General features: G+C 43.6%; 2 protein-coding genes across 3 annotated transcripts in view; one reads left to right on the forward strand and one right to left on the reverse strand.

Annotated features, from left to right (window-relative positions):
• LSP1 (lymphocyte specific protein 1) overlaps positions 1 to 9279 on the forward strand; it is a 152607-nt gene extending 143328 nt beyond the window's left edge. For both annotated transcript variants that reach the window (XM_040328454.1, XM_040328455.1), the window contains exon 13: positions 8614 to 9279. The gene's annotated coding sequence lies outside the window, so the exon portion shown is untranslated. The remainder of the gene's footprint in view (positions 1 to 8613) is intronic.
• Positions 4804 to 26073, reverse strand: LOC120917280 (mediator of DNA damage checkpoint protein 1-like). Its single transcript, XM_040328453.1, has 2 exons — positions 25955 to 26073; positions 4804 to 6615 (listed from the first exon to the last, which is right to left on the reverse strand). The coding sequence occupies exon 2, from the start codon at positions 6605 to 6607 to the stop codon at positions 4976 to 4978; it is 1632 nt and encodes a 543-aa protein (XP_040184387.1). The 5' UTR covers positions 6608 to 6615; positions 25955 to 26073; the 3' UTR covers positions 4804 to 4975.
• Positions 26074 to 27088: the final 1015 nt, after the last annotated feature.

Consider the following 27088-nt stretch of genomic DNA (forward strand, 5'->3'; position numbering starts at 1 on the left):
CAACACAGACTTTAATGTTATAACACACAGCTTATATGTCATTTCCAAAACTGTTACAATGACAAATCTCCGCCCCCCTCACACTGGGGCTTCCATACAGATGACTAGGTAGACACGACGGGGCCGATGCTGAAACACATTTTCTTTAGACAATGACATCAATGACGCTGAGCACTAGCTGTACTGAATACATCAACCAGACCGCTCGACCCCGCATATAGAGAGATAATTACCACAATGAAGCAATCAGAATAATTAACACAAGCCACTTAAACCCAGCTCTCCTTCACACAACACAATAGATCAATTAACCTTTAGAAATAGTGAGGGGACATTAGCACATCAATAACCTGGCTAGCAGGGAGCAGTAAACTGAGACATATAGGTAAATGTATCACAGTGAATGATTGGCTCGGGCGGCTCGGCTGCTCTAGTCCTGCAAAGGGAACTGCGTTCCTGCTGTGAAAAAAGTGCAGGAACTCCGTTCCCACGCGTTCCTGCAGGACTTGAGCCCTGGTGTTCATGTCATTAAAATGAAGGCAAACTCAGGGAAACTGGACAATGTATTTAGAACCAGTCCACTCAAAACTGATGCAGTATTTTTAGGTATAGTGGAAAGTGGTTGTCCCTGCTGCCTTTGAGTACCCGAACAATGAGATCTTCATTCTAGAATTGCTGACTGTTCCGGTCTACTTATGAGTTCCTAAGTTTTGGCCGACCTTTGCATTTTGGCGTCCCATTTTTTTTTATAACCTGAAATAAAAACACTTAATGGCCACCTCAGGTGTAAAGACTGAGCACAAAAATCATACTAGTAGAAAATTTGAGTTGGTTCAATGGACAGCTCCGGGGTGCAGCCCTCCTGCCAGCATACCCCCTTATGTATGTTATTTGTGGGTTGTGTGGTTTTATTATATATATTTTCTCCTTTTTAGATGTCTTCAGGGTGCTTGTGTGATATGCAGGGTACTCTTCCTTGCAAGTCTTCATGCACCCTAGGTGAACCTCAAGGATGGCATTGATGTGATGGTATCTAACTTTACACTGAGCGCAGGGCACCTTTAGGGGGTGGGTCCATGACACCTTGCACTCGCATGCAAATTTCTCTGCTGTGCATGATTCAACCCAGAGGACTGAAGACATCTTGTAGCAGAAAAGCTGAACTGTGAAGGACAGCTTCAGATTGAATACAGGGTGCTGACAGGGCAAATGCTACGGTCCTGTTGTAATGGGCCCAGGCCCCTTGATTACTCAGGGAGAGACCAAAGTTGGGCTTTAATTCTAGCAAATGCTGACATATCAGTTTTGGTTGGACTAACCTTTCTAAATGTGGGAAGTCAGTTCCTTAATTGTACATATGATGTGTTAGATCTTCGTTGAACATGGTCATACAAGGCAGATCTTTGTCAATGAGCAATAATTGAACCCTTGAACTGTCCATTTTTGACTCCACATCTATCATGTAGTACATATGTTGGGTAACCCCCCAAATGAATGATTATTGGGCAGTGCAGCACAGTGCTAACCTATCTCTACTGCATTAACAGACCTCTAAACCAAAGAGTGAATCAATCTTCCAGTCTCCAAAACCTCTGCAGATTTTTTTACATTTGCACAATAATTATCACATATGACCACCCAAACACTCAGTCTTCACGAAGCCCTTCATTTCAACATCAAATAAAATTTGATGCAATATTTTATAGTATGCAGGCAGTGCTTGGCTGGCCATCAATGTGTACCTTGGGTACTGTGGGGCATCACCTGCTTACACAAGTCTCAGTGAAGTCAACAGTACTGTGAATGTTGACCGTTTTTGACATCAATGTTGATTTAGCTGGCAAGACAACTGTTTTCAGGAGATGGGTACAGTTTTAGCTCAACACTAAAGAGCAAATTGTCAATGCACCCGCATTTTGATATATTGATCTGTCTCTATGCCTACATTTTTTTTCTTTATTCCCACACTCATCATTTGGTATTTGTCCATTGTCCTTAGTAGAACCTGCAGTGCACAGAAAAAGCAGAGAGCAGATTTAGTGGGAAATGGAAAAGACCTGAAAACATAAAAAAAGTTATATAAAACGCCTAATTTTCACAAGTGTAAAAAAAAGACTGTACTAAAATTTGAGAGTTGACATTCACCAAATTTTTGTTATGTAGCCTCTTCTCTTATGTTGGCTGCCATCTTAGACTAAAGAAGGCATAACATAATTGTTGACTTTATCAGTAACTGGACAGGAAGACAAATGGGTGTTGAATATCCCTCCCCACTATATTGCTAGGTATTTCTGTTCTGATTATTAAAAGCCAAACTTCAGACAGATACAAAAACACTAATTCAGTAATATTCCCATTAAAAAACTAAACACAACAATAATTACATTTGTATGGCTATACAAGGAAGGGACTTTCATAGCTACTCCACGCAATCAAAAATGTCTTCATTAGCAAGACTTAAAATAACATATGCTGGCATAAGCAAATCCTAAAATCTCTCCTCATTAATATACAAATACTATAAGAATTGCTATACTTCCACACTACCAATCTCAAACTCCATATCACCCCCACATAATTCAGTGTTTCCTCCAAATAATAATGATCATTCTGTTAATTCTCATTAAATTGGGAATCGCTGATTAGGTGATATGCAGGTGTACATTCCTCTACACAATTCCTAAACCAACGGTCTATTTCCCCAGGAGAAGCAAAGGAGATGAAATTGGTATAGTTGCTATGATTAAAGTGGAACTTCACTCTCCCAATCAACATTGATTATTTGTAATCCTTATGCTGCCAGCATTAGTAAATGGATAGGAAAGTATATCATATTGACTCGTTACAATAAAAATTTTTTTTTTTTTTTTTACTTTTTTTTTTTTTTTTTTACATTGCTTTACTTGGCCTGGACAAATTATGCCATACCTCTCAGTCTTCAGAAGGAGAGTAGTTAGGCTGGGTTCACACTGGTACAACACGACTGTTGTACGACTGTCATCCTACATTGCCCTGTGACATCGGTCCTACTTCCACCCGACTTGAATGAACAGGATAAGATTTTGCGCCAACTTTGAAATAGTCTGACTTGTCCTTTGACCAATCAAAACAATCTCAGTGTGACATAAATCCCTTTACTGCTGCTATAATCACCATGTGGGATGTCACAAGTCTGATGGCTAGGGCAAGGATCTGACTGATCCAACTTCAATGATATTCAATGGGCTAAAGCAGGACCAAGTATTGCAGAAACATTTCTCAAAGTCAAACAGACTTGTGTTGGACCAGTTAAAGTGGTTGTAAACCCTTACAGACCACTTTTACCTACAGGTAAACCTTAATCTAGGAAAGAAATATCTCCTAAACCTACACGTTTAGGAGATATTTGCAAAAGACAGGCACCGATGTCTACGGCGCCATAGACAACGGCGCGCAGGCGCACTGAGCATGCCGCTTCTAACAGCGATCGTGCCGGCTCACGCACACATGTTCGGGAGTGGCATCGCGGCTCCGGCTAGTCACAGCGTCAGAGCTGCATGAACCGGAAGTCACTCCGGGAGAGATGGCGACGGAGGAGGGGAACAAAGACAGCTGCGGGGGCTTCGATCTCGGGTAAGTAATTGTATGTATACTAGCTCATTATGCCTTTGTCTTTCGGGTGCATCTTTATTTTTTTTTGCCGGAGGCTTTACTTCCCCTTTAAGACGACTCTCATAGGGAATTATTGATTTACACACGTCATGCGACATGTGTTCCCAAAGTCGGAGTGTATGTTGTACCAGTGTGAACCCAAATTTGAGGAAGTAAATGCTACCTGAACCATCTGCGCTTATTCAAGATGTCCATAGACAGAAATGCTAGGGCGGGGGGAGTGTTTCTCAAAATAATAAAGCATGTGGATGAATGGGGCGCTTTGAATATTGAAAATGAATTGTTTTTTGGTTTGTGGCGCTTAGATACAGTGAAGATCCCCTAAACGCGTTGGCTCTTTTATGTCACTATTATGTAGCCAATAAAAATTGCAACACGGATATCAGTTGCCAGCTCCTTTTTTATTCGTTTTATGCTACCTGCCGTGTGGGAGAACACTTTGAACCTGAGCACCTGTATGTGGCTTCCATGTCTGGATGTATAAGTTCCCTGCTGTGAGTGCTGCGTCTTCATTTTCTCTCCATATGGTTGCTATTCTTATTGCAACCTCAGTAGTATTCCCATGTTTGGCCATCTGAGTAACCGAGGCAGGGAACCTGCAGAGGACCATATGGGAGTCTAGTTCTTATTAATCCTGTAACCTATCGCCTCTTTTCAATAATGGCATATCATGTGGGTCTCTATCTTCTGTAAACCCCAATCAGATACCATCTTAAAATATTCCAATTCTATCTATAGCCTTCCATTTTATTGATGGTCACAGGGAGAGAATTGTCAGATTATAGATGGAATCTATATGTCATCTATTTGCTATTGAGATCTTGATCAGCCTCCTAAACCTCTGGATTTACTAACGCTCATCCTTGGCCATTGGGATTGTGTGAAGTACCTATGAAACTAAACACAACAGTCTGCTGTCACCCCTTCAGTCTAGCCATAGGCTTGGAGGCAGGGAGGTGACCAAGGTATGTTACTGTGGTAAAAGTGAGGTCACCAACCAAACTCTGGACTGGATTGACAGCATTTAAGAACTCTAGATTTTTAAATGCAGCATTTTATTTTAATTGCACATTAATTTAGTTGCCTGGAGTTTGGCTTAGAACATGTTTGTTCTTGAGCGTTCATAAAGAACTATATTACATAAAAAAAAACTTGTTGCTTATGTTCAGCGACCCTTTAATATTTGGACACAGCACATCAATACATGATTAGATATGTTCTTATATAGGTATAATATGCCACGTAGGGAGTAAACCGCACAAATGGAACACTACACGCCTACAGAACATGTGTATTCATGGCTTGGATGGATAATTAAATTTCTTCATTTTTTTACTTCTGTTGCATCCCCTTCTATTTTTTCCTGCTCAACATCCTCTCCTTTAAGGCTCCAGCCTGATGCTGTCCTGTTGAATGTACTGGTTGATTTGTCTGTGATTCGCCGGTGGAAGAAGGCAGTGAATTTGCGCAGTGGTCGGGCTGCCGCCTCCTTTAGTTTTCTTGCATCAAATCGAGGCCGATGCAAAAGGAGAGGTAAACGAAAGCGCAGAAAAGGAAACTGAGGGGGAGCTGGTGCTGATGCTGCATCAGGTGGTGTTGATTCCTCTGCTGATGCAGGTTTCTCTTGCCCCTTGCTGGATGTGGCCATGTGATACAATAGCGCATCCCACATCTTGTTGGCACGAAGCCCTTTGCTTTGTTGTGTAGTCTCAGTATCGGCTACTTTGGCTTCTTCTTTTTTCTCTTTTTTCCCCTCTGTCTTTTGTGGTTCAGGAAATTTTGGCTCGTCAGGCTCAACTACGAGATGTTTCATAAGCCTTGCCCATCCTCCAGGCTTCTTCCGAGGTGGTTTTGGCCGTTCTGGAGATTTTAACATGTTCCCTTCCTCCGAGTTAGGAAGTTTTGAAGAGGTTGATGCATCAGTTTCTAAGATTGCTGGTTTAGATTTAACAGGTTTTGGTACACTTTTAACTTCGGGAGGAGGACTTGTGGTTTTGACTTCTGCAACTGATGGAAGGCCTCCATCTGGGATATGGACTGCAGTGATTGTCTGATTCACTTCAGTTGGCCTTGAAGGAAGAGTTGATGAGTTTGATCTAGTTTCTGCAACTGTCAAACATATCTCTGTTTTATGTATTGCTACTGAGGTTGCAGATGCAGCCTGCAGTGTTACTGTGTTGTCCTCTAAACAAACTGTATTACAACTGATGGATGTGCTTGTAAGCCTCTGCTGATCGGGCAGTGGACTATTGAGTGTGGAATGACCACTTTCTGTATTTGGGACAATTATATTGTCCTGATTTTCTCTTATGTTTTCGGCTTCATTTGGAATATCAAGTCCAGGTTCTGTTTCAGCCACAATAATAACTGGGAGATCAGAAATGGAGATGAGGGGTGCTACTGGCTGTGTATTCTGTGTTGGATTAAAAGTAACATGTCTTGGTGTGCAAGGTCGCGGACTGGCATTGGCATTGACTCTTAGTGAGCCATGGTCAGAGTTGCAACCTCCTGAAGGAAATAGAAAAGGATTGTCATGGGTACTGGATCCAGAAGGCCGAGGAGAAGGGGTGTCAGGAGTTGGACTAGGGCTGAGATATTGGTTCAAACTCTGTTGCTCAGGCACAGTGAAGGTGAAGTTATGTTTGGGGTAAGGAGATGGTACCCGGTGGGTGACTCCACGGATCTGAAAACGAGGAGGTAGAGTAAGGGGAGGAGGCAGCTTTTTCTGTGCAGCGGCAGGTTCAGGGCTTTCTATATCGCGTTCCGTGACTGGAGAAAGAGTTGAACGGAAGGTCTTGGGAGACTGTGTTGGAAGGGGCTGTGCTCCATTTTTCTTTGCAGTTTTCCGCAGGAGGCGTTGTAGGCGTACATTGTTTTTGCCTGGCTTAGGCGCTATTGGAGGTGGCACAGGAGAAGGAGGTCCTGGATTTTCCAGGGGGGTCACTGTCAGCAGCATCGTGACTCCTGGTAGAATGAAATAGAAAAAAAGCATGTATTAGGAGGAAAAAGTTTGGTTGCATAAACATAAGCTAGTGATTTGTTCAATGGCTGCCTTTCACTCCCTGTCTGACCTTTTAATTGTAACAATTGTTGATCTTAACCTTCTCATATTTAGATGGTAGCTCTTCCTGTATATTGGGCACAAACCATAAAAATTAGATTTCATCAGTTCCAGATTACGGTTCTGGGAAATAATCGTATCCAACAGTCATGCAAGCGTCAGACGCCTCTAAACCTATTCGGTAACAGTATTTCAAGACTGGGATGGATGTTCCTGCCAGACTTGTGTCTGAATACAGCCAGTACCAGTGCCTTATATTCAAATACCCTAGGGCATGGGTGCTCAACCTGTGGCTCTCCAGCTGTTGCGGAACTACAATTCCCATGAGGCATTGCAAGCCGCTGACAGGTACAAGCAGGTCTCCCAAAGGCTGAGGCATTATGGGAATTGTAGTTTTGCAACAGCTGGAGAGCCACAGGTTGAGCACCCATGCCCTAGGGCATCTACTCTAAAAAATGCTGTAACTTTGTTTCTACAATCCTGGCACTTCAGAAATGTGACAGTTGGGGAAACCAAATGTGTATTTTCTGCTTGAATGCCTGAAGGGTCTCTTTAGATATTGGGCTCCCTATGCAGGTAAAAAATCTCACACGTGTGGTATCTCCATAATTGGGAGGAGTGATTGGGATGCAATTGAAAGCATTTCCATATCGTTTAAGAAATCGCTTGTTAAAATTACAACTTTGTGAAGAAAATCTAATTTAATTCACTTCAATACTGTCCTACCATTCTAGAGCCTCAATAAATGTCATCAGAACATCAGGTTTTCAAATGGATCTGTAAATTTATATTTGAATTAAAAAAATGGATATATAGATTCTATTAGGTAGATTCAGTAAGAGTTAGGCCGGCTTATCAGTAGATAAGCCGACCTAACTCAGAATCTACGCCGACTTATGTTTAAGCGTATGCTCAAACAGAGATACACTTAAACATATCTAAGATACGACGGCTTGCGACGTCGTATCTTAGATTGCAATATTTTGGATGGCCGCTAGGTGGCGCTTCCATTGCGGTCGGCGTAGAATATGTAAATGAGTAGATACGCCGATTCACGAACGTACGCCCGGCCGACGCAGTACTTTTACGCCGTTTACGTAAGAGATAGGCCGCGTAAAGTTAGAGCTAGGCCCTTTTGGAATAGTATTTTCAAGTATGGCCGTCGTTCCCGCGTCGAAATTCAAATTTTTTTTACGCCGTTTGCGTAAGTCGTCCGTGAATCGGATTTACGTCGTTTACGTCCACGTCACAATCAATAGGCCCGTGCAGCGTACTTGGCCGCAATGCACACTGGGAAATGTAGGCGCATGCGCAGTTCGAAAAAAACATAAAAAAACTTTAGGTCAAGCCCCATTAGCATACAACACGCCCCCCTCAAACACATTTGAATTAGGCGCCCTTACGCCCGCCGATTTAGGCTAACTTAGCAGGTAAGTACATTGTGAATCATGTACTTGCCTAGCTAACTTACAGCGGCGTAGCTTAAATGCCTTAAGCAACGCCGCCGCAAAGTTAGGCATAGGTACCTGAATCTAGCTATATATCTATATATTGTGTAGCCTCTAACGTTGGCACCGAATAATGTACACTTGGAGTGTTTTTTTTTGTTTGTTTTTTTACCAAATGAATACATTTTTTACCTAACTTTATGAAAAATTATTGGATGTTTTATGACGATAAGTCTTTTTAAGAGGAACCACCATGATTGTTTCTACCCCTTCCTTTTTTTATCCCAAACTAGTTTTTGGCTTTAAAGATACTTTAACCCCCAGCTCTGTACTCGCCTGCCCCCAATCCTGTGAGATTTTAAGTCACTTTTAAAATAACGAATGTAAACTATGGATGTACTATATATGCATATAAGACCTCGGTAACCTTTTCCTCTTGTTCTTCTTTTACAGAACTCTGAATTGATCTTTGTCATGAGAATCTGCTCAAATTTTCCACGCAATTCTGAAAACTTGCAGTAAAAAATGGTGATGCCAAGTTGCCTTATCTTACCTCAGCCCCATTAGTCCAACTTTTTTCTGTCCTCTCTCATCTCAAAAACATTGAAAGCTATGTACTAAAGTGATGCAGTCAGAATAATGGCTGCACAATGAAAAGGTTGCTTTTGTGACAAGTTTCTGGAGCATTTCATCTCTAAAGGAACCTGTGACAGTTTTATGTTTTAGTGCCAAGAAATCAATGCGCATTCACTAACACCACTGCTGATTGTAACTTCAGGCTTATGCCATGGGATGCAATGGCTTCTGATGGCAGTATTGCTAACTCTTTCTATGCAGCTTCAGCGTTCTTTCTTACAGATACAGCAGCTTCATAACAAAAAAAAAATTGCTACAAATCTCAGACGAAAACTGGAAATGGTCATATTGAATGTCATGATGGGGCAAACGGGACCAATGGCAACTGCAGCAGGGTTGTCAAGCCTGCACATTTTAGTACATAGTACACTCACAGGCCCAGTGAGGATAATGTAGAAATGATACTGCAGGTCATATGCCATCCAAACTCCCCTACTGCACTGGGTCTTTTTTTTAATTACTTTTTATGCTTTATAAATAAAATAATTAAAACAAATACAGCTTTCTGTTTTTGTGAATGTGTACATGGTTAGTATTTGTCTAGTATTTGTCTATGTCCTAATGATGATGCCTGAACCCACTCAATGGCAATGTTATACAATGGAATGTACTTACACTTAAGCTTATGCAGCTTAGCAGATGACATTGGGATGGTCACACGAAAGGGTTGGAAATCCCCTTCAAGCTGTAATTGGGAACCCCCTTGCCAGTGGCACATTATCTGCTGGCCCAGAAAACTAGGGTCACTATCAAGGGTATGACTGTAAAATATGAAATTGGCTTAGGATTAAACTACGACTTTTAACTCTCAGACACTGATGGGAGACATTTTGTAACCAAATACATTAATGTAATGTATATTTAGACACTACTTGCTACTATCTTTATAGGCCTTCAAGCTATTTCACCACATAAAGTTGAATTCCAGATATGGATATTTTTTTTTCACAGTTGCATTGGTCCAGCTTGGACCAATGTAAGTGTATGTACTCCTTACTGTCTTCAGTCTTGTGCTGAGTGACTGTCCTGCTGCAGGGGGTCGCTTGCTTAAAACGGGTGGTAGTCGGGGAAAGCCATGCATTTATTTTATTTTCTTTCTCAATGAACACAAATCCTTCTCTAATTGATGTGGAGGGGCATATGCGTGACAATCTCCACCTTGTCCAATCAAACACATTGGGGTTGATTTACTAGAACTGGAGAGTGAAAAATCTGGTGCAGCTCTGCATAGAAATCGGCTTAATTGAACAAGCTGAAGTTAGAAGCTGATTGGCTACCATGCAGCGCTGCACCAGAATTTGCGCACGCCAGTTTTAGTAAATCGACCCCCTTATATTGAGAAAGATACAAGGCGTACTTTGAATGGCACCTGTGCCAAAGAGGCAATCCTCTTTGTTCACTATACAGCAGGGCAGCTGCTTGCCACAGAATGTGGAAGATGGTGAGAATCAATGTACCGTATTTATCGGCGTATAACGCGCACACTAACTTGATGGAAGTTTCCAAAAAAACTTTTCACAGCCCCTGCACAGGTTACGGACCCCCTGCACAGTACAGATTCCCTACCCCCCCCCCCCAGACACAGACTACCTGTCCCTCCAGCAGACACCCAGTCTCCCGGGTCAGCATTGCCAGTGTACGCTAGATTTGAGAAAACATCACTTTCCGCCTTTTCGGATACACCGCACCTCCTGTGTCACTGTCTTTAAAACAAAGCTTCTAAAAACCTCAATGCCGCTCTTTTGTGGACCCGGTCATGTGACTGCTCTCCTCTGCTGATTCATTGACCGTCACATGACCGCTCTCCTCCTCCAATCAAAAGCTACACTCGAGGAGGAGAGCGGTGTTAATTGAGGTATTTAGAGGCTTCTATTTACATTGAGGGTAGCACAGGAAAGAGCAGTGTATGAAAAGACTGGTAGTAAGGTTTTCTTAATTTTAAAGTATGCTGGCAGCGCTGGGCCAGGAGAGGCAGGGCAGACGGCCTGACACCCCCCAATGGGTCGATCACCCCCCATTGTTAATAAATACATTTGGCGTATGATGCGCAGGCAGTTTACCCTCTATTTCATTGGTAAAAAGGTTGCATGTTATACGCCAATAAATACAGTAAATGGTGGCAGCTATTAAAGTTATTATCCACCTTGTGGTCCCACAGGCATAGAATATGGTCCAAGCTGGATGAATGTTAAAAAGAAAAAAATGGATAGGAGCACTAAAATTCTTACCCTTTAAAGCTGAATACCATGCAAGTTTCTCTCTTTAAAAAAAAAAAAAAAAAAAAAGAGAAACTTGCATGGTATTCAGCTTTAAATGGTAAGAATTTTAGTGCTCCTATCCATTTTTTTTTTTGCCCCCCCTCCCCCAGCACTTTTAGAATAGGTTATGCTTGCCACAAGCCTGCTATTCAGGGTTATTTTGAAGCCTGCCCAGTATCGCATAGCCTCTGCCTCAATGGAAAGACCATCTGTCAGGCTGTATATAGGCATCCCACTAAAGTGAATGAGGGACATGCTACTCTATCACACTTGATTTGAACAAGAGGATATGCAGTATAATCTAAGCTCAATAAAGGACAATTTGAGGTTGCAGGTATTGGGTGAGGGGCATTAAAATACTGCAGTATATTTTAATTGGCTTTATAGCAGTCAAACGGGCTCCTGAAATATTAAATATACAGAATTCTTTCAAAAATAACTTGCCAAATACTGGACAGTTTAACCAGAATACTATAGTATAGTAAAATGGACCCTAAAGGAGTCATAAAACTGCCTACCAAATCGGTGCAAAATACAAGCGGGCCTTCTTACAATTGTAGTTTCCCCAGCACAGAAGATGTTTCTCACATCGCTGTTCCACGGTACTGATAAGAAATCTCATCCGGTGGAACCTTCAGAATCCAACACTTCCAGAGTGTCAGATTCCTGGTCCCCCATTGCTCTCTGTGGTTCCTCCAGCCAGTGCAGTGGGGTCCAGGAATCCAACCCTCCCACAAATTGTTGGATTTTACAGGTTCTGTAGGTGGCGATTTATTTTTAAAGCCTAACTTGGGGATAACAAACTACCCTTGTAGTGGTGCCCCCACACGGCTAAGGTTAAATGCTTGTTGAGCCTAGAGGTCAAGGAATAGGGTGTATTACTTGCCTTATCCCTCACCTGGGCAGACTGCCACTCAGAGCCCCTTCTCTATGATGCTCCAGCTGGCTAATGATGATGTCATGAGACAATAGCCCTGCATTGTAAGTGAGGATGACAAGGGACCATCTACAATTGGTGTTGGAGGGGAGTGTAAGGTAAGTTTTATGCCCCGTACACATGATCGGATTTCCCGTCAGAAAAACCTTGGATGGTTTTTCAGACGGAATTCCACTCAAGCTTGTCTTGCATACACACGGTCACACTTAAGTTCTCTGAACTTTCGACCGTCAAGAACGCGGTGACGTACAACACTACAGCGTTTAATGCTTCAGAGCATGCGTTAAAATTTTGCGCGTTGGAATTGCTACAGATGATCGGATTTTCAGATAGGAATTTTTTCAAACTGAAAATTTGAGAACCACCCCCCACCTTTTGCTGGTGGAAAAGTCGGCAAAAGTCCGATGGAGCATACACATGGTCGGAATTTCCGTTCAAAAGCTCACATCGGACTTTTGCTGGCGGAATTTTCGATCGTGTGTACGGGGCATAACATCTTATTCCTCATCACCTAGAGAGTTAACAAGCATTTAACCCTTGCAGTGGGGGGGCACTACAAGAGTAGTTTTGTTTGTAAATCCCATAGTTGGACTTTAATATGGCAACCGTGTGGGTGGCAGGAAAGATTAGTATTAACAATTTTTTTAACAAGGGGCACTTAAATAGAAGGTATCAGCATGTTACTTCAGTAACATCCCAAAAATAAATGGGTTATTCCTCAATTCCTGCCCAGCTGTGCATACAGTACTGATGGTAACGGCGCATATTTGACCATCCTGTTTTAAGAACACTCTATGGTGCTTTGCCACATACTATTTGATAAAATAATTATACAGGCATACAGTTCTTTGCCCTATTTCCGCTGTATGCTTTACTACGGCTGGAATGCCACTCCTGTGAAAACGGGTCTCAAAAGATGACTTGGAATGAATGCAACATGATAAGGTCACGTATGTAGCAATGACCCAATTAACAGAAGCGTCTAATGTTCTAAAAATCAATGGGTCGGCATGACAATCAGACAACCTGTATTTTCAGAATGGAATGTTGCCAACTGCAGTCTCCCTACTTACCCAATGCAGATGAGTGGAAATCCATGTATTGCATTTGCTGCAAAAAAATCACAGCGAGTGAAGCGCAACACAAAGAAACAATGTATTATTTAAATAACATGCATACTAGGAGTTTAGTCTGTCTGTGGCCAATCCTGGTGTTTTTGTGAGGCTGCACGGTGAAGGTTTATGGCCTAACCCTGCTGCCAGCAGCCTGTTAAAGTATACAGTAAAACCTTGGTTTGAGAGTAACTTGGTTTGAGAGCGTTTTGCAAGACAAGCAAAATGTTTTAATACATTTTGCCTTGATATACAAGCAATGTCTTGATATGAGAGTAGCGTCATGTCACAACTGATTATAAAAAAGAAGAGAGGAGCCTCTAAGTGTAGCAATATGGTTACATTTAATGAAGGTACAACATTTAGCAACTTATTTTTACACTTAGAGGCGCCTCTCTTCTCTTTTATATCCTGTAAAAAAATGCTTTGATATACAAGTGCTTTGGATTACAAGCATGTTTCTGGAATAAATTATGCTCTCAAACCAAGGTCTTACTGTATGAAGTGCCCCGCAGCAGCCGCTTGGTAATTTGGGTTTTCTGTTCTGCGCATCAACTCCAAAAACACCCTCAGCCCCTCTAACACACCTGATTGAGTGAAAGTTACTGCAAGCACTTAAGAGCATAAGTATAGATATCTTTAACTTAGCTGTGATTTAGCAAGAGTAAATCGACTCAATTTACAGGCAGACCCTGAGTTACAAGAGACTCCTACTTACGAACGGCCTCAATGCCGGCCTCTTGTGCTCCACGCTGGTCGTGGATACCTCTGAGCAGCTATCTTGCAGTGTCGGACACATCCCACACTGCCGTACTACATGTACTGCATGGTCAGAAGAGCCCCAGATAACATAACCGCAACATCCCACATCCATGCGCAAGTTACACTTAAAAATGCACTGTTCCGACTTGCACACAAATTCCACTTAAGAACAAACCTACAGTCCCTATTGGTTTCGTAACTCGGGAACTACCTGTATTGGTACGTGCTAGAATGATGATTTGAGCATAAATGAGTAAACAGAAGGTAGGTTCAGACACAGTCCGCTAGACAGTATAATCACTATTCCAAGGTAACGTAGAATAGAGTTCTGTACAGCTAGGGATTAACGCATGAATCAGCCAAATCAGCAATAAACGGTGCCTATAAGCATTAACTGCAGTGAGAATTATAATACTATAACTAGTCTAGAGTGCACTTTAGGAGAATGGCTAGGGCAGTGAACCTTGGCACCCCAGATGTTTTAGAACTACATTTCCCATGATTCTCTTGCACTCTGCAGTGTAATTGAGCATCATGGGAAATGTAGTTCCAAAACATCTGGGGTGCCAGAGTTTGCCATCACTGGGCTAGGGTATATTGCAATGTTCCCTGAGAGGTAGCATAAGCAATAGGTGAAAGTCTCTGTGTAGCAGCTATAAAAGCTCAGTCTTTAGTCCTAATGCCGCGTACGCACGATCAGTCAAACAAATGAGAACGGTCTGATGGACCATTTTCATCAGACCAAACCGATCGTGTGTAGGCCCCATCGGTTATTTATCCATCGGTTAAAAAAATCCAATCTTGTTTTAAATTTAACCGATGGATACCTAACCGATAGAAAAATAATGATCGTTTGTAGGCAGTCCATCGGTTAAAAATCAATGCATGCTCAGAATCAAGTCGACGCATGCTTGGAAGCATTGAACTTCGTTTTTTTCAGCACGTCATTGTGTTTTTCGTCACCGCATTCTGACATGATCGGTTTTTTAACTGATGGTGTGTAGGCACGACTGACCATCAGTCAGCTTCATCGGTTAACCGATGGAAAAATCCATCAGACCGTTTTCATCGGATGGACCGATCGTGTGTACAGGGCATAACTCTTCAGCTGGCTAGCGTTGGGGCCCAGTTGTACCATTGATGCACATGAAAACAGTCCCAAACAGGTCTGCAGGCAGCAATATCACTATAAGATGGTTGTATGGTCAGTTCCTTATGGGCTCAGTCTCGAGCAGCAATTAGCAAATCCCCACAGCAGCAGCTCACCATTTGAGTGATATTGCAGCTCACCATCCGGTCACATAGAGCAATTAATCCACTCTCTGCTATGCACCCAGGTGACTCTGGCTGATATGCAGCAGTGATGATGCACACTGGACAGCAATGTGCACTCTATGGTCTCCCTCAAGGCAAGAGGAAGCTGCGCCCTGTACAGCTTGAGAAAAATGCAGCTTTCCCTCCTCCTGGCAATCTCATTCTTGGAATAACAGTCCAAACGCTCCTGACAACAGTAGAGAATCCCTCCTCTGGACAACAGGCCCCACAGTGCCTGACACAGTCTATTGAACTCTTCTTGCCCATCAGCTCTTTTCCTGACGATACAGCAGCCAACCAGTTCAGCAGCACCATAGAGCAGCAGCCACAGAGAGCAACTGCAGCCAGCCCCCTTGCATTCTCTATTACCAGTCAAGCACCTGGCTACATATATGAAAGCTGCTGTGGCTGGACTCTGTACCAAATGGTACTAATGCTTAGGGCCATATGCACCCAAAACAAGATGCATTGGTGGCAGCGTGTGCAGCTGTAAACCCCCAGTACTAGTGTCAGTCGCTACAGCAATAACCCCCCAGCATTGATGTTAGTGGGTGCACCAATAAAATCCCCGCATTAGTGTCAGTAGGTGCAAGCAGTAAACCCCCAGCATTAGTGTCAGTAGGTGCAAGCAGTAAACCCCCAGCATTAGTGTCAGTAGGTGCAATCAGTAAACCCCCAGCATTAGTGTCAGTAGGTGCAAGCAGTAAACCCCCAGCATTAGTGTCAGTAGGTGCAATCAGTAAACCCCCAGCATTAGTGTCAGTAGGTGCAAGCAGTAAACCCCAACATTTCTGTCAGTGGTGCAATCAGTAAACCCCCAGCATTAGTGTCAGTAGGTGCAAACAGTAAACCACCAATACTGGTGTCAGTGGGTGCAGCAATTAACCCAAATAATATGTGTCTGTGGGTTCAACCATAAACCTGAATCATAGGTGTCAGTAGGTTAAGCAATAAAACCACAGCATTGGGTGGGTGGAGCTATAACCCAAGCTTTGGTGTCAGTGGGTGTAGCTATAAACCCCCAGCTTTAATGTGAGTAGGTACAACAATAAACCCTGTGCTTTTCACAGTTAATGCAAAGCATTTCCTGATTGGGCAAGATGGGAAGAAGGGGTGATGACATCACGATCTCCGCCTTATACAATCAGAAAACACTTTGCATTCATTGAGAAAAATGCAAGGCATTCCCTGAATGGCTCCAGTGCAGTGCAGGTGATCTCCTGAGGTTACCACGCAGAATGGCAGCCGCTTGGCATGGCATCCAGAAGTCGGCAAGGATCAGCGGCAGCTACAACAGCAATTGTTCGCTTCGACATGGATCAGTCAGGTATAGAATAAGTATACTTACATTTGTCCAAGCTAAGCCAGAAGAATCCCCCTCCTACAGACAGCTCAAAAGATTATTGTTTTTAGTGGATTTGTAGGCAGCTGCAGTCTATATTTTCCATTGCAGGTGGCACTCGTCTGAAGCCGCAATGCAGATGGGGTTGGAAGTTGAAAGGAACAGAGTTCTTCTATGGTTTCCTCAATCACGGGCAGGCAGCTATGCAACTGGATGTTAGCAGCTCATGTGACTTTGGTGGCCATCTTGGGTCAGGTAGAGTCTATTTAAGGCCCTGGTTCCTGGGTTTGAAAGCCCATTTTTGCGAGTGGAAGTGTAGGGACAGGATCTCCGTCAGTCAGGGACAGTGCTTAGCATCAGGGAAATGTTCTGGAGGTGTAGGGAAAGTGTAGGGACAAGCCATGCTTCCTCGAAGCCTCCCCATTTGGGTACAGACCCTCCAGGCCCACGTTCCACCCATGGAGACAAAAGCTGTAGGCACCTCTGAATTTTTAATGTACTGTTCCATTGCTGTGCAACTCGTGAGTGTTTCCGGATGGGAAGCCTTCCCGCTGGGTCGGCTGTGTATTGCTGGACTTATGTTACAATATATTTCCAATACCGCACTTGAACATGTGTTTTTTGCAGACCTCCACATTTTTTACTCGCATACTCACATTTTGCGAGTGGAAAATTAGGTCTGGCGAGGAGCTGGGCTGCCTGGGAGTGGGAGGGCAAGCACCGCGGCGGGCTGGGTTGATCGGGAGCTGTTCTCCCAGCGATCGCCCCGATGGCAGAGATCACGGAGGAAGAGGAGAGCTGCGGATCGCAGAGCGGTATTGCCCGCTGTTAGAACTTACATTGAAATTTCCTCCGCTCTGCTCGCTCACACAGCCCCGCCTCCTCCTGACCCCACTCCTGTAATAGACAGAATGCAGGTCCAATGCTGGGATGTGTTGTCTATCACAGGCATGGGTGTCCGCTCCATAGGGCAAGGGGGGGGCAATTGCCCCCCCCCTAAAAAATTGAGAAGGTGTTGAAGAATCTCGCGGCTGTGGGCTGTCTGAGCAGTCCCGGGCCGGATGTCACACAGGCACAGTGAGCAGTGTGAAGCCGCCTCCCCCTCCAGTGTTTACGTGTACACAGGGGGAGGGAACCTGCTGCCTGTGCCATACTGATGGCTGATCTGAGGTACTGAATGGGATGGGGGGAGGTGGGGTCCGTCTGTGCTGAAGGGGGGGTTGTACTGAATGGGGGGTCCATCTGTGCTGAAGGGGGTCTGTACTGAAGGGGGGTCCATCTGTGCTGAAGGATGATCAATTTAGCTGCGGTATTCGGACGCTAGCGGGCGCTTTTAACCCCGCTAGTGTTTGAAGAAAGGGTTAAAGGCGATTGTGTATCGCCGCTGCAGAAGCGCCCCCCTCTGAAACAATTTCAGCGGACGCCCATGATCACAGGCGCAGGGTCAGGAGGAGGCGGGGCTGTGTAAGCGAGCAGAGCGGAGGAAATTTCAATGTAAGTTCTAACAGCGAGCAATACCGCTCTGCGATCCGCGGCTCTCCTCTTCATCCTGTCATTATCTGGCCGCCAATGGGGGGCACAGTGACTCTGCAATGGGTGGCACAGTGACTCTGCAATAGGGGGCACAATGACTCCGCAATGGGGGGCACAATGACTCCGCAATGGGGGGCACAATGACTCTGCAATGGGGGACACAATGACTCCGCAATGGGGGGGCACAATGACTCTGCAATGGGTTCGCAATGGGGGCACAGTGAGGCTGCAATGTGGGGCACAGTGAGGCTGCAATGTGGGGCACAGTGAGGCTGCATTGATGAGCACAGGTGAGGCTGTGCTCAGGGGAACTGATAACGTTGTTGTTAATATTTATTTCCGTAACTTAATTCTACATAAAACATTTAAGTGTAATTTCATGAGATAATTTATGAGGGCGTAATTAGTGGCAGAATTAGGGGCGGAGCAGGGTAGGGGTTGGGTTGGGCAACTGATGGCGAGTAACCCTTGAGGCCTGGCTAGTGGCTCAAGAATTGACATTTTGAGCCATTTTGAGTCCTGTTTTTTTTGTTCTTCACATCATGTTGCACCTACCTACAGACCTATCTGAGAGCCAGAAATTGCACATTCCTCAAGGAACACCTAGCAACCTCACTATAGGAAGTGTAGGGCTCATTGGAACCCTAGTTGAGAAAGGCTGCTCTACTACTCAATTCAAACTTTTGATTGGCTAGTGGCACAGACCAATCAGCAGCCACATGCACTGTATAGAAATCTATGCAATGAACTGAGTGGGGGAAGATTAGGAAAGTGCCACCAGCCACATTTAACATTTTGACATATCATGGCTCCCTCATTCATGCAGGGGCCCGGGCACCATCAAGCCAACCTAGAGCCACTCTACGAATATAAATTTTAAATACATCCAAAATGTCTAGAATATAACCACAGCCATGCATATAAAAAGAAACCCATAAATATTCCTTATTCTATGTACATGCACACAGTGACACGTAGCTATGCAGTGAAACCTAAGGCAGTGCATCCCATAGGGCATTAACCAGATTATCACACAGTAACTTGACCCATCTCTACTATGTTGAGAGAATTGAAAATAGCAGCTAGCCATATGGTCACGTGACCTGTCAACTCCTGATTGGGTGAGAATTGTTTTCCACCTGGAAAGTAATAGACATTGACCAACCAGATGGCATATTACGGCCACATCCAACTAGTCCCAGAGTCACCTAATTACAATTGTATCCCTTAGAGTATTTAGGAGATATTTGAAAGACAAAAGGTATTTCATGACTGAGGGGTGATAATCTTCAGAAAGCCCTGTAAAGCACTAATACCCCATCGCAGACCTGGAAAACACTAATACCCCATTGCAGACATGGAAAGCACTAATACCCCATCACAGACCTGGAAAGCACTAATACCCCATCGCAGACCTGGAAAGCACTAATACCCCATCGCAGACCTGGAAAGCACTAATACCCCATTACAGACCTGGAAAGCAATAATACCCCATCGCAGACCTGGAAAGCACTAATACCCCATTACAGACCTGGAAAGCACTAATAACCCATTGCAGACCTTGAAAGCACTAATACCCCATCACAGACCTGGAAAGCACTAATACCCCATCGCAGACCTGGAAAACACTAATACCCCATCACAGACCTGGAAAACACTAATACCCCATCACAGACCTGGAAAGCACTAATACCCCATCACAGACCTGGAAAGCACTAATACCCCATCGCAGACCTGGAAAGCACTAATACCCCATCGCAGACCTGGAAAACACTAATACCCCATCACAGACCTGGAAAACACTAATACCCCATCTCAGACGTGGAAAGCACTAATACCCCATCACAGACCTGGAAAGCACTAATACCCCATCGCAGACGTGGAAAGCACTAATACCCCATCGCAGACCTGGAAAGCACTAATACCCCATCGCAGACCTGGAACGCACTTATACCCCATCACAGACCTGGAACGCACTAATACCCCATTACAGACCTGGAACGCACTAATAACCCATTGCAGAGCTGGAAAGCACTAATACCCCATTACAGACCCAGAAAGCACTAATACCCCATCAGACCTTGAAAGCACTAATACCCCATCAGACCTGGAAAGCACTAATACCCCATCAGACCTTTAAAGCACTAATACCCCATCGCAGACCTGGAAAACACTAATACCCCATTGCAGACATGGAAAGCACTAATACCCCATCACAGACCTGGAAAGCAATAATACCCCATCGCAGACCTGGAAAACACTAATACCCCATCACAGACCTGGAAAACACTAATACCCCATCACAGACCTGGAAAACACTAATACCCCATCACAGACCTGGAAAGCACTAATACCCCATCGCAGACCTGGAAAGCACTAATACCCCATCACAGACCTGGAAAACACTAATACCCCATCACAGACCTGGAAAGCACTAATACCCCATCACAGACCTGGAAAGCACTAATACCCCATCGCAGACCTGGAAAGCACTAATACCCCATCGCAGACCTGGAAAGCACTAATACCCCATCACCGACCTGGACAGCACTAATACCCCATCACAGACCTGGAAAGCACTAATACCCCATCGCAGACCTGGAAAGCACTAATACCCCATTACAGACCTGGAAAGCACTAATACCCCATCGCAGACCTGGAAAGCACTAATACCCCATCACAGACCTGGAAAGCACTGCTGACCAAAGACTAGCGTACAGAAACTGCGCAGATTCAGCATCAAACGCTGCAACAATTTGAATGCAAAATACTTACAAAAATATTTTATTCAGACATTTCGGAGGCTTCTACAAAAAAAATAAAAAAATAAAATCTAACTACTTTAACAAAGTGAGTGGCAATTATAATTATTACATCACATTTCCCTTAAATATCATCATTACATCATCGTTACACAATCTGGCTATGTGTTCGTGTGAAAGCCAATACAGTTTACAGTTACAGTGTATCTGCATTACACAGTAAAAAAAGAAATCATCTGATGTGAATACATAGCAAACAAATCTCTATATTAAAGCAAGAATATATAAGGTAAGAGTAAAGTAATATTCATTTTCCTTTCTCTTGAATTTTTTTCCTTTTATTATTATTAATATTATGATTATTAAATATTATTATACAGGATTTATATAGTGCCAATGGTTTGCGTAGTACTTTACAAAACAGAACACTCGCTAGCATTATTTATTTGCATCTTTCTTTATGATCAGGGCCAATATACAACCTAAATTACAGCGGGCAGGAATCCTACTTTGTGCAATTGACTTTTTTTTAAAAAAAGAATCTGGTGCAGCTTTGCATGATAACCAATCAGCTTCTAACTTCAGCTTGCTCATTTAAGCTTTGACAACAAAACCTAGAAGCCATTGGCGTGCGCACAGGGTGTGCCAGGTGTGCCTGGGCATACCCTAATCACCCTGTGCTGCACAGATTCCCCCTGCTGCTTGGCTGCAGAGAAAAGGACTGGGGAATCTCTGTCCTCAGTCCCCTTTCTCTGTCTCTAAAGTGAGACATCAGGGATCTGTTTGGACCCCTGATAGTTCACCAAAGCCCCTCAATGGGGCTCCAAAAAAAGAAATTGTAATTTTTTTTATATACAATAATAAAAAAATAATAAAAAATAAACGACTGACAATTTACGCCCTACTGACACAATCCACTGCTTTATTGCCCTATATATATTTACACACATTGGCCCAGATCCACGAAGAAGTTACGTCGGCGTACAGTATCTATTGATACGCCGCGTAACTTCTAGGATGCTCCGGCGTATCTTTGTTTTGTATCCACAAAACAAGATACGCCTGAAGCTGGGCTAGATCCGACTGACGTACGTCGGCCACTAGGTGGCGCTTCCGTTGATTTCCGCGTCGAGTATGCAAATTAGCTAGATACGCCAATCCACAAACGTACGTCCGGCCGGCGCATTTTTTTACGACGTTTACGTAAGGCTTTTTTCGGCGTAACGTTACCCCTGGTCTATGAGACGTACGCAATGTTAAGTATGGACGTCGGGCCAGCGTTGAATTTTCCGTTGTGTACGTCGTTTGCGTAAAACGTTCGCGAATAGGGCTTTGCGTAAATTACGTTCACTTCTAAAGCATTGACTATTTGCGGCGTGATTTCGAGCATGCGCACTGGGATACCCCCATGGACGGCGCATGCGCCGTTCAAAAAATACGTCATTTACGTGGGGTCAAGTAGAATTAACATAAAACACGCACACATCTTTATCATTTGAATTCCGCGCCCTTACGCCGGCAGATTTACACTACGCCGCCGTAACTTTAGAGGCAAGTGCTTTGTGAATACAGCACTTGCCTCTCAAAGTTGCGGCGGCGTAGCGTTACTACGATACGCTACGCCTGCCTAAAATTACGCCGTGCTACGTGGATCTGACCCATACATGTGTGTGTGTGTGTCTGAGCTTTGTGGTGCACACCCTATCGCAATAGGCTGCACACACCTATGTTACTATGCACAGCTGCACTGTATGCTCCAGTTTTAGTAAATCAACCCCCTCCCCCATTGTAGACATGCATTTTTACTATGATTAAGCCTCCATTCACAATTTGTCACACGTTACCAGAAATTGACAATAAGATTCCCATTTTATTCCATGGGCCTCATTCATATCTGGGTGATGTGATGTCGCTTATCACGCCAAAAACGTACATATGCTTTTTTTGGGGCAGGATCACAATTTTTGTTGGGCTTATAGACTTTAATGGGAGTGCCAGAAAAATGAACACAACATGCTTTTTTATACATCTTCACACCTAACAGCCATTCTCCTCCTTCTAGTAACCCCTTTCTCACTGGAACAACAAAAACGCTTACACCGGAAAACGCACAAAAAAACACGCAACATAAAAAAGCTTCAAAAATGCTCGAGAAGGAAGCTGGTGCTCAAGCGTGAGCCTAGCCTTGTGCCGGTACACACGACCGTTTTTTGGGTTCTAAAAAATGACATTTTTGAGGCTCTAGAAAAAACAACGTTTTTTTCAACCCGATCATTAAAACGGCCTTGCCTACACACGATCGTGGAAAAAAATGCTCTAGCAAAGCGCGGGCACGTACAACACGTACAACGGCACTCTAAAGGGGAAGTTCCATTCGGATGACGCCACCCTTTGGGCTGCTTTAGCTGATTCCATGTTAGCAAAAGACGATTTGCGCTTTTCTGTCTGTTACAGCGTGATGAATGTGCTTACTTTTTTCACGTCGTTAAAGCCCACACACGACCATTTTTTACAACCTTAACCACTTAAGGACCGCCTCCTGCACTAATACGTCGGCAGAATGGCACGGCTGGGCACAAGCACATACAGGTATGCTCTCTTTAAGTGCCCAGCCGTGGGTCGTGGGCCCGGTCTGAAGCTCCGTGACCGTGACCGCGGGACCAGCGGACCCGATCGCCGCTGGAGTCCCGCGATCGGTCCCCGGAGCTGTAGAACGGGGAGAGCTGTGTGTAAACACAGCTTCCCCGTTCTTCACTGTGGTGCCGTCATTGATCGTGTGTTCCCTTTTATAGGGAAACACAATCGATGATGTCACACCTACAGCCACACCCCCCTACAGTTAGAAACACAAATGAGGTCACACTTAATCCCTTCAGCGCCCCCTTGTGGTTAACTCCCAAACTGCAATTGTAATTTTCACAGTAAACAATGCATTTTTAATGCATTTTTTGCTGTGAAAATGACAATGGTCCCAAAAATGTGTCAAAATTGTCCGAAGTGTCCACCATAATGTCGCAGTCACGAAAAAAATCTCTGATCGCCGCCATTAGTAGTAAAACATTTTTTTTTAGAAAAATGCAATAAAACTATCCCCTATTTTGTAAACACTATAAATTTTGCGCAAACCAATCGATAAACGCTTATTGCGTTTTTTTTTTTACCAAAAATAGGTAGAAGAATACGTATCGGCCTAAACTGAAGAATTTTTTTTTTATATATATATTTTTAGGGGATATTTATTATAGCAAAAAGTAAAAAATATTGCATTTTTTTCAAAATTGTCGCTCTATTTTTGTTTATAGCGCAAAAACTAAAAACCGCAGAGGTGATCGAAAGCTCTATTTGTGGGGGAAAAAAGGACGCCAATTTAGTTTGGGAGCCACGTCGCACGACCGCGCAATTGTCAGTTAAAGCGACGCAGTGCCGAATCGCAAAAAGTGCTCTGGTCTTCGACCAGCAATATGGTCCGGGGGTTAATTGGTTAAAGCCCACACACGACCATTTTTTACAACCTTAAAAACGACAACGTTAAAAACGTCGTGAAAAAATAGAGCATGTTCGAAATTTTTAATGCCCATTTTTTAGATTGTGAAAAATGCTCTGGAGCCCACACTATGTTTTTTTTATTTTTTTTTATTTTTTTTAATTTTTTTTTATTCACACGATCGATCGTTTTTAATGACATAAAAAAAAAATCATTTTTTAGAACCCGAAAAACGGCCGTGTGTAGGCGGCATTAGGGTGCATTTTGCTTCATTTTTGGGGGTTTTAGTACATTTTAACGCACGTGTTTTCATGCACATCAACACGTATACACAGATTAGTCATTAAATGATCACAGTTCACACGGTGCGGTGCGTTGACTTGCATTCTCAATTGTTTTGGCGCTTTAAAGCTTTTTATAGGGTCTATTGTTGCAATGACAGTGCATGAAAACGAATGATTGCCGACAGCACATGTAGAATGTGAAAACGCACAGAATGGTGCCATTTCAGCCTACAAGCCACGCACACGCATTAGAATGCATGAAATCACGTTAAAATGCATGCCGTGAAAGGAAGGGAACATATTAAACATGAGCTGCATTCGTTTTTAAAGGCTGCAGTGTACACTTAGGCTCCATTCACACTAATGCTTTTTTTGATGCATTTTGCAGAAATGCAGGGACATTTTTTAACATGGTTTCCTATGGAACATGTTCACATCAATGCTTTTTTGTGCCTCTGCGCTTTTGGAAAGGGTCAGGGACTTTTTTTCCTGCAAAAAGCAGCGTTTTGCATGCAATGGACCTGCATCAAATACGCAAGCGCCGCGATTTTGCCGTGATTTGCGTTTTTTTAACCTATGTATAGCTGGTTGTTAAAGGAAATGTAAAAAAAAAAAAACTCAAATCGCGGTAAAAACGCACATCAAAAAACGCAGCAAGCACCGCAAAAAGCATTGCAAAAACGCTCAAAAGCAACATGCATAGGTGTGAATCGAGCCTGACGGAACATCACACATTTACTAAAACTGGAGAATGCGAAATCTGGTGCAGCTCTGCATAGAAACCAATCAGCTTCCAGGTTTTATTGGAAAAGCTTAGTTGAACAAGTTGAAGTTAGAAGCTGATTGGCTGCCAGATTCTGAGTTCTCCGGTTTTAGTAAATCCCCTTCATTGTGAGATAATCCAATGCGGGTAATTAAAGCTTTTCGTATGACAGCGTTTCATACTTAGATAATCCTTTGTATTATCATCCCCGTCCTATAATAATAATATTTAATGCATAGATAAATTATCCTTGCGGTTCGTGTAACATAGCATTTCATGCATAGATTGTTAACCCTTAGCATGTTGAACCCAAGTGCATTGTATGCCTATATTGATCGCCCTTAATCGCAGGCAATCCGCTCCTTCAACTTCAATGTATCTCATGCAGAAAATGTTAACCCCTTGTAAACCGCAGCTCTTCCCAGTAACCCTTAATACGTTCTTATTAACCCTTTCCTCCGTTACCTGCAGAGGACTGCCCAAGAGCTTATAAGGATTAAGGAACATTTTCAATAAATATCATTTTACTTTGGAGCTGTATAAATAACATGCTGATCAATATAAATAAGTTCTGATTGGTTGTACCCCTTCTGTTTTTTATGGTTACCTGCTGAAAGCTGCCAGTTGCCAGCTCCTGTGCCCAGCTCCCTTCTTCCACTTGCAACTGGAAGAAAACGACCCCCACACCTGGGGCAGCAAAACTGAGAACCTGGGGGGGGAAGAAGGGGGGCTGCGAAAAGGTCAGGGGGAGGGGGAACACCCACTCTTATGCTGGATTCTGGCCTCCCCTACTGTCCAGAAACAGCATAGACATTTCTACAAACTGCAGGCGAGCGTTCCAGAGGCATCTATACCAGAGAGCTTTTATTAGCACGCTGCAATTATAATAAATGAATCACATTAGTACTTAAAAAAATTGATGTCAATTAATTAGACATCAGGGGCCAGATTCTCAAAGGACTTACGACGGCGTATCTCCACGTACACCATCGTAAGTCGTATCTATGCGCCTGATTCTTAGAATCAGTTACGCTAGAATTCGGCCAAGATACGAGCGACCTAAGTCTCCTACGCCGTCGTATCTTGGGGTGCATATTTACGTTGGCCGCTAGGGGCGCTTCCATAGATTTACGCGTTGAATATGTAAATTAGCTAGATACGCCGATTCACAAACGTAATTGCGCCCGCTACGCCGTTTACGTAAGGCTTACGTCCGGCGTAAAGTTCCCCCTGCTATATGAGGCGAAGGTAATGCAAAGTATGGACGTCGGAACAAGGGTATCTTTTTACGTTGTTTACGTAAGTCGTACGTGAATGGGGCTGTGCGTAGGTTACGTTCACGTCACAGGCATTGAGCCGGCGTATCTTATGGCGTAAATTCGACGTGATACTGAGCATGCGCCCGCATGCGCCGTTCGTTAGGAGCGTCATTTACGTGGGGTCACGATTCATTTCCATACAACACGCCCCCTACCAGCCTACTTTGAATTAGGCAGGCTTACGCCGGCCAATTTACGATACGCCACTGCAACTTACGGAGCAAGTGCTTTGTGAATACTGCACTTGCCTAAGTTGCGGAGGCGTAGCGTAAATAGGATACGCTACGCCTGCACAAAGATACGCCCTCCTACGTGAATCTGGCCCCCAAATGTCATCCTGGAGTACAGTAATACCTTGGTTTGCGAGCATAATTAGTTAAAAAAAAAAAGGTTGTAATCCAAAGCACTTGTATATCAAAGCA

This window comes from Rana temporaria, chromosome 11 (assembly GCF_905171775.1).
Source record: "Rana temporaria chromosome 11, aRanTem1.1, whole genome shotgun sequence".
NCBI lineage: Eukaryota > Metazoa > Chordata > Amphibia > Anura > Ranidae > Rana > Rana temporaria.

What these genes read in the sequence shown, in the direction of transcription:
- LOC120917280 (XM_040328453.1), bottom strand. Translation starts at nt 6,607, where the DNA reads ATGCTGCTGACAGTGACCCCCCTGGAAAATCCAGGACCTCCTTCTCCT.